Source organism: Cryptomeria japonica, chromosome 4 (genome assembly GCF_030272615.1).
Source record: "Cryptomeria japonica chromosome 4, Sugi_1.0, whole genome shotgun sequence".
NCBI classification, from domain to species: domain Eukaryota; kingdom Viridiplantae; phylum Streptophyta; class Pinopsida; order Cupressales; family Cupressaceae; genus Cryptomeria; species Cryptomeria japonica.
Window position 1 is genome coordinate 600006379 of NC_081408.1, and position 8419 is coordinate 600014797.

General features: G+C 34.2%; 1 protein-coding gene across 6 annotated transcripts in view; it reads right to left on the minus strand.

Moving 5' to 3' along the window:
* Window positions 1-3934, minus strand: part of LOC131061082 (FHA domain-containing protein DDL) — a 70124-nt gene extending 66190 nt beyond the window's left edge. For 2 of the 6 annotated variants that reach the window (XM_057994591.2, XM_057994586.2), the window contains exons 1-2: window positions 3567-3924; window positions 1900-2509 (exon numbers count right to left, since the gene is read on the minus strand). In XM_057994591.2, coding sequence (XP_057850574.1) covers window positions 1900-2509; window positions 3567-3610 — 654 coding nt within the window. In that variant the 5' untranslated portion in view covers window positions 3611-3924. Of the gene's footprint in view, window positions 1-1899; window positions 2589-3562 lie in introns of all 6 variants that reach the window. The other 4 variants (XR_009110491.2, XM_057994587.2, XM_057994590.2 and 1 more) reach the window with 4 other exon arrangements.
* Window positions 3935-8419: the final 4485 nt, after the last annotated feature.

The window sequence follows — 8419 nt, forward strand, 5'->3', positions numbered from 1 at the left end:
CTGCAGGTAAAAAGAGTGAGGACCATAGCAATACGGATAAGGGTAATCAGGTGCCACAGACTTCACAAAAAAAAAAGAAAATCAAATAATTACCTAAAATTTTGCTCATAAAGCAGCAGTGTGTGGGACCGATTCTTCTTTTGGAGAATATGACAAGGCTCTTAGTCAAAGAATAGGAGTTCAATTTCTTTTAATTCAACAAGTAATAAATGCCACAAATACCTAGAACATTAGGCTGTAGTTTGGCTGCAGGTTGGCTGTCTTTTATGTGGACAACATTTTGTTATTAGAGTTTTGGTTCCTTCATAACATGTTTTACGCTTTAATCAAAAACGATAATCACATTATTCACCAGACAGCACCAAGATTGAGAGATGAAAATGTAATAAGAAAAAGAGAAGTTAGTGCCACTCATGAACAACAAGAAGTCTTCTGAACTTTACTGTATTTTATTTCCAGAGGTGGCAGCTGGTTAAAAGAATCCTCTGAATTCAAACACCAGAGATGATTATCTCAAGGTAAAAGTAAAATGCATAAATTGTATGAAGGGGCAAACTCTCCAAATCCTAAGCTGTGGAGGAAAGAATACCGAATGGTATAGAAAGTGCTATATAGAAGAACATAGAGCCTTTCTTGATCATTTGGAAAAAAAAATTGGTTGCATTCAGGAACAATCAGCATGGACCATCATCCTGAAGGAAGCTGGAAACTCAATAACTACCTCAGGATACAGGAATCTTCACTAGGGAAGAGAGAGTGTACTATAAGGGAAGCATTTTTTTTTGTGCTGTGGCTATGGTTCTTGTTTATGACAGACTGGTTATAAAGAGGATTGGTAGATGTCCTTCTTCTAGCACAAATTTTGCACCAGAGACAGACAGAATGATGCAAAGCACTAAGAAAAAGTAAAACCTAAAGGAAAAACCTAAATATTCATTACTGTTATTTTCCTTCTCCAAATGAAATGAGGACGATAAAATTCTCCATAAAATCTGCAAGGTGGTGCAGAAGACTTTGATAAATAACATATTGAGCAAGGAACCAATAAGCAAAAGAGAGGGATTAAGAATTATCTCCAGAATAATGAGATTTTTCAACACATCCCTGGCTGCTACTCCTTGGAGTTTGTTTTATGGGGCCATATCACTTTCTGAAAGCCCCTCAAGAGAAAACGGATACAGAAGCATTAAAACAGCAAGCAGAGCTGGTATCTCAAGGGTTATCCAACTGTGCAGTCAATCAAACTTCATATTTTTCTTAGGTAAGATGTTTAAAGTTTTTATGACAGTAGCTGTTGGTTTTTAAATGGTAGCAATGGAGGCTGTTAGAGGGATGGATATTTAGCATTTTCCCAGGCCCTTGATTATGTTATTCATTGGTTATTATGTGAACCCATATTATTATCATAATTCTGGTTTGTGGGTTGGTTTCATGTTTTTTGGGACCTTGGGCTTCTAGTTTCATTTGGAAGCCTTTCCAGGCGCACTTTCAAGAACATACTCAATCTAAAACTTATTTGGACAATTATGGGACAATTGATAAGCCCTTATTGTATTCTGCTCCTGGTCCTGCTAAACCAGTTTTTGTGCACTTTCTTTGTTTATTTTGTTATTAACACTATCATCTTTATTCAGAAAAAAGTAAAACCCAATCCCAAAACAATCATCACAACTACAAGTAGACTTATAAATTTTGAATGGAAAATATATACCTAGAACAGAGCCAGACATATCAATGTCTGCCAAAAGAATTTATAAATGTAAATAACCAATAAACAAATTAGTCTGGTCAAATTTGTAAAATGTATTTGCACAGGACAGAGGTCACCAAACTTATAAAATCTATCAACAGAGCTTAATATTTTGAACAAGCGGAAAGGGAGTAGATTTCACCAGACACCTCATCACGAGCTCCAGCTTTGGGACTTCTAGCCTTTTCTGACCCATGATCAATGCTTCTTTGAGGAGGCGACTGAGATTCATGTCTCCGTCTCTGCTTGCGATCTTTTGGTGATATTGAATGTGAGTGTTGTGACCTAAAAGAGGCCTCCACATACTTATCTCTGCCTCTTGACTCCCATGTCCCATCTCTCCTCAAGTCTTTGTCTTTATCCTTATGTTTGTCTCTTTCATAGTTCTTAACACTACTTCTGTCACGTTCCCTGTCCTTAGTCCTGTCCAATTCCCTTGTTTCTTGAGCTCTTCTTAGCCGTTTGGTGTGTGGCGAGGGTGACCATGATTCAGGAGACCTTGATCTCAAAGGGGACCTTGTCTGGACCAAGGCCTTTGTCCGGATTGGAGACCTCATACTTTTCCTTGCCTGAACAGGAGACTTGGACCTAACAGGAGACCTTCGCCGATGTGGTGACCTTCTCCTAGTTGGAGATTTTGAACGTGGGGGGGAATATGCTCGAACAGGAGATTTTGACATCTTCCTTCTAATCGGAGACCTTGATCTTGAAGCAGAATTGGCTCCAACAGGTGTCATGGAAAGAGTTTTATATACAGACCTGAAATTAACATTCCGAGTGCTTCCATTACAACTATTTCTTCCAAAAACAGTAAACAGCTTTTAAGGCAAGCATCTTTCTGTGACAAAACAGAAAAATAAATGTTATTCAAGAACTCATGTTCTAAATACATTTGACAGCTCGCAATTTACATATTTGCAGTCAAATGAATGCATATATATATAAGTTAGGGAAAGAAGCTAAATCCACATTCACCAAATTACAACAGAAAATTAATAATGCTCAAATGGCTTCAACAACTATTTGTATCAAACAAATCTAAATCTAATACTAAAATTACTCCTAGACCTAAGAAGCAAAACATCCCAAAAAGAGATGACTAAGCAAGATGGATAAACCCTACAGAAATCTTTATATACAAAGACATATGGTAAAAGAGTAATCCTGTGATGAATGTTCCGTGTAAGGAGAAACCTGCTTAATTCAAATAGAGGCAGACTGTGATAAGCAAAGGTAGGCAGCATGATAAAGTGGTTAAGTTAAAGCGGGTTACCTAACAACGCAACAGTGTCAAGACAAACACTGTAACGAAGCGTCTGTCACAAAAGAGGCTGTGAAGAGTTGGAAACCTCACGGTCAACAAAGGGTTATTTAGCATTCAACAACAAATCCTAGAGGATCCAACATAAAAACGCACTTCTTAGCCACAAAGTTGGAAAAAATGGATATTTATAGGTAAGTATTTTTATGGATTTAAAGACTGGTTAACTCGTACACCCGAAACCTCTTACTGTGTAGCATTTAACCAAGCAGAACACGAGTTGCAGATTTTGAAAAACCCTAAAAGCCCTATATAAGACAAAGCAACTTAAATTTTCTACTTTCTCTCTAACACAGTAACTGTTGAACTTAGTCATACCCTAAGGAAAAAAATCAGCATTCAAACATGAATGTTACTGTAACAACTATTGAAAGTCGATCATCTCTGTAGATTTCAAAATGGTAAATTTTCAAATGAAAAATTAATAAATTTAACATAATCATTCTATTTCAAGTAGCGTCCAATCGCAGAAAAATACGAGAAAAAATTACCTACAACGAAGGAAAAAGGCTTAGCATCTGTTTACCCTTCGCCGGCATCCCATATCCTCAAAATAAATATGTATCTTCCCTATTTTTCTTTCACAAGTAAGAATAATAAAAGTATCAAGCATTCAAGCCGTCAAATGTTATTTCGCTCCATTCCTCAATGGCCGACTGGTTAAATGCACACCATATACTTTGCGGTGAATCGTGCAAGTGTTCGCGACTTACAGTGGTTTTGGTTAAAAATGCTCTGCCCTTCGGTTAAAATTAATTTGGTATAATATACTTATCGATTTGTACATCCAACCGGGGATGACGAAAAAAAAATCCGGAGATTCGAACTCGGCACCTTATATCTGTGTCCGTTTCGATTAAATTGTATAAATGTAGCGACTACTGTTAATTTATAAGGCTAATTTGAATTCACTATATTATCCTATCTCAACCTTAGTAATTTTTGTTTTTATCTTTCATTTGAAATTTTTTATTATTTTACATTTATTATTCTATGTCAAATTTTATTTTATTTTAATATTTGATGTGTTATTTTGGATTATATTTGTAAGCATAAATTTGATTTCTTAAAAAACATTTAAAGACTTTAAAATTTTAAATTTATTTATAATTGATCTTTTTATTAATCATTGTAAATTTATTCAATATATTTTTGTGTTGATTTGTATGTTTAAAAAATAAAAATATATTATTCTTAATGAATTCAATATTAAAATAGTTTATTTTTTCTTTTGTACTAATTTTTAAGATCAATCAAATATTAAGTCTATAATATAGAAATAACAAGAATGGGTTATTGTTTTGACCTATAAATAACTAGTACAATAAGCTCATAAATGGTTCATATTTTATAAAATTAAGAAATATACAAAAAGAAATGATGATTAGAAGAGAACAAGAAAATAGAATGTGTTTCATTAATGTTTGTGGAGTCTAAGATTACCTAATTGGCCTAATGCAAGTGGTTTGTGCAATAACAATGATTATACAAACAAATTATTAAGGATAAATCTACCACGAGTGGTGTGTACTTGTGATGAATTCAACATGGAGATGAAAAGATGATCGTGATTAGATGTGCAAAAAGGTAAAATGTTTCAAATCCAAAGGCAATGACAAAAGAGGGGTGTAAACATAATGTAGAGATTACAAAGTATGAAATTTTCATCACTACAGTTTACCCTCATCCTAGCCAATTAATGGCATTGTAATGAGTAAGCATGTTAAAATAAAAATATTATAACAAATCATTAAATTAAAGTATAAACAAAAAAAAAGATATAGGTCTTGAACACATCATTATTCATTACTTCTCATATGTATGTGTTCTTGCATCATACTAAACCAAGGCGAAGTGATTATTGTACAAAAAACAATAATAATGTCAAAAAAATTATGAAATGGAAACACTACATTACAAATGTTAAACATGAGTAAAATAATATGCATACATGTAGTGTATAAAAAGTTATTTAAATTTAAAAAGCTTATGTGTTCTCTAAATTAAGTGATTTTCCTACAATACTCTAGGATAAGTTTAGGTTTGATTTGAATGTGGTGTTTAGATTGTTTTTGTTGTTGTTTTAACATGAAAGAGTAAAAAGTGAGAAGAATATTCTATAGATATTTTAACTATGAAAATTCATATTTCATTAAGTTAAAAGAATTTTAAAAATAGAAATAGCTAATTTAATACTAACTAATATCAAAACAAAAATTAATAATTAAAATGAAACTTAGACTTCAAAGATAGAGGTGCATGAGTGTTTGTGCAATGTGTTGTTGTCCATACAATTGTTGCAATGTTGAACACTAGTGAACTCGCATTTAATCTTGAAACAGATGCTTGGCTACACAAAAAACAAGAGACAAACACAATCGCAACTCTAGTTATGGTAGAAAATAATAATAAAAACTAGTTGAAACTAGGAATTTAATTAAAAAATGATAAGGAGAGACTGAAAGCATAAAAAAAAACCCATGTGAATAAAGAAATACAAATGAAACTCGTAATTGGAAAGTGAGGAAGTGTTTGGGTTGCTTAGGAGCTTGTCAACAATAATCAAGATCCTATTTTGGTCTTTCAACTTCCATGAGTAGCCAGGAATATAAAAAAGTGTGTGTGCTTTAATCTTGCATGTCTAGGGATAGTAAGTGCACCAAAATGGGAGACCAAAAAGATGCCACTTTCTTTTTTGGTCAAAACACATATGTCCATGAAATGGTCATCCAACACTTTAGGTAGATAGGGAGTGACTAAGAAACCTTGAGATAGGAGAGACAAAGAGATAAGGGGGAGAGAGAAAAGTTCATAGAGAGAGAAAGAGGGGTAATGAGGTAGGGAAAGAGGTGGAGAGGGAGGGAAAGAACTAGAGAGAGAAAAGATATAGAGGGGAGAGACCTAGAGCCTGGGGAGAGATAAAGGCAAGAGAGATAGAGGGAGAGAGAGGTGGGTAATTAGATGAGGAGGGAGACATGGTGAGGTAAAGAGGGGGGAGCAAGTGTAGGAGTAATTTGAATATTTATCCAATGATTTATTAAGCAGGTCCTTTAATTACTTTTTCACTTAAACTAAACTTAAATGTTTTCTTCATCTAGAGTTTTCTTTTTTGCTTTTCTAGCACGTGGTTGAGTTTAATTGAGCTCCTACTTTGCATTTCTTTAGTTCTCCTAATTAGAATTAGGCTTTACACCTAGGGTTTCATTCATCCTTTATAAGAATTCATTCATTCATTGTTATCGTATCTCCAATATTGCTTGTACAATATTACAAAATTCTCTAGCTATTATAGAGTTACAATTTTTGCTTGGTCCATTTTGTATGATAGGTGTTTTTCTTATAGTTGAATCTTGGCTCATGTGGTTGATCATCAACTTCTACATGGTATCAAAGCATCAAATCTGTCAAGTTCCTATCTACATGCTCGAGGGATCCAGCCTGGGGTAATTTTTTATGCACATTGGAATCAAATGGAGGTTTTCATCGCATTCATAGCATCGAAAAATCGTAAGATCAATTATCATTTCATCAAAATTTGAGCAGTTGAAAAATTGGGTCAAATTGTCTAAACGCATAAAAATATGGGCAAAATCTAGGGGTAGCAAAAAAATCTAGGCACCTTGGCACAAAATAAAGGTCATCATTGCACTCAGAAAGCCAAAAAAACCCATAAATCGCTAGTCAAATCACTGAAATCTGAGTTGGTACAAAAATCAAGGTTAAATTATTTGGGGGGTTATGATTGCACAAAAATCCATACATCCATATGGATTCGTACGTAGGTTCTCCACTAGCAAAAAAAAAGGTCAAACAATTTCCTTATCTCCTTTTTTCTTTTTTTCCCATGTGTTTGGTTTAAAAGATCAAAAGTTTTTGAAAGAAAACCAAAGTCAAAGGCCTTATAAAAGCCTATGCAGTGTTGTCCTATGTTGTACATGTGCTAACAATGCATGATGTCAGCCGACCCATTACCTTTTTGGGTGTTGTTTCCAAATATAACACCTCCTTTTTAACAGGGTTTCTAATAATTTTGGTAGAGACGCATATTCTAAGGGATCATCAAGCATATTCTAGTGGCCTAATTTTTTTCAACAAGTCTATTTTTCTAGCAGTAGGGAATATTCTACAAACATTAGTAGTTGATCAATTTGTACTTGTTTTCCCTCTAAGCCCTAAATACCTACAATTGCTTTTTTGCTCATCAATTCATCATACAAAGTCAAATTTGGGCAAACTAGATATTGTCAGAAAGAGGGTTTTGTAATGGTGTAAAATTAGGGTTTCACCAATTAAGATAATAAAGCCACTAAATTTACCTTAGGTACCATTACATAAAAAGATGGGTGAATCTAATAGATCTAGCCACAATTAAGTTAGAAAAGAGTTGAGAATATTGATTGGATTCACCAATTTGTTGTCTCCCTCTTTTCAATTGAAATTTGGATGCAAGTTATGAAATTAGGGTTAAACTATAGTTAATTGAAGAGAAACAGTAAAAATAAACTGCTATATATACCCAACAAAGACACCAATTAGAATTTGGACAAAAAAAGAGAACCAAAACATATTCCTTGAAGTTTGGGTTGATTTATCAAGACCGGGTAGTAGACGTTTGCCCTAGTCCTCCAACTTTTGCTTCGTTGAAAGTTGAACTTATTCGTCATCATCAACTCTGTCAAAATCTCTAAGTACAACTCCTAAGTCAAATCCCTACACATAGAAAGACAATAAAAAGGTTGTGGATAGAGGTTTTCCTTAGGTCAAACCCTAGTTTAGGAATTAACCTTGAACTAAATAATGTAAATACTGAAGTAAATGCTAGGAGATATACCTCATATTTGCAGTGGTTGATAGGAAGATTGATGATGCATTTCTCTTTGAATGTAATCACAAATGTTGAATGTAATGGCAAGACAAACACATGAACATCAAAAAACCTATTAAACACACAAGCTTGCATGAATATTGATGAACTTTGCTCCATGATGCTTGGAGGATAAAATGTTGTCTTGAATCTTTGAAAATGCTTGATGATGAATGCATGGACATGCAAGTGCTAGGTATGGAGTCTTAGATCTAAAATGAATTGATAGGATGTCTTTATATAGGGTTCTCCAAGTAAATTACTAATTAGGCCGACAAGCATACCTACGGGGACCAAAACCAATAGGGGAGGGGGAGTGCCTACCCATATTCAAATCGGGTCCTCTTTAAGGGGGACTGGGGTGTTTTGGGACACCTTGGTTCGAAATCAGAGCGGTCCACACCTTGGTCCTCCAAAAACAAGACCAACAAATGGAAAATGTGAGAAGGCAAAACTCATGGTGAAGCCCACTCAATGGTATCAG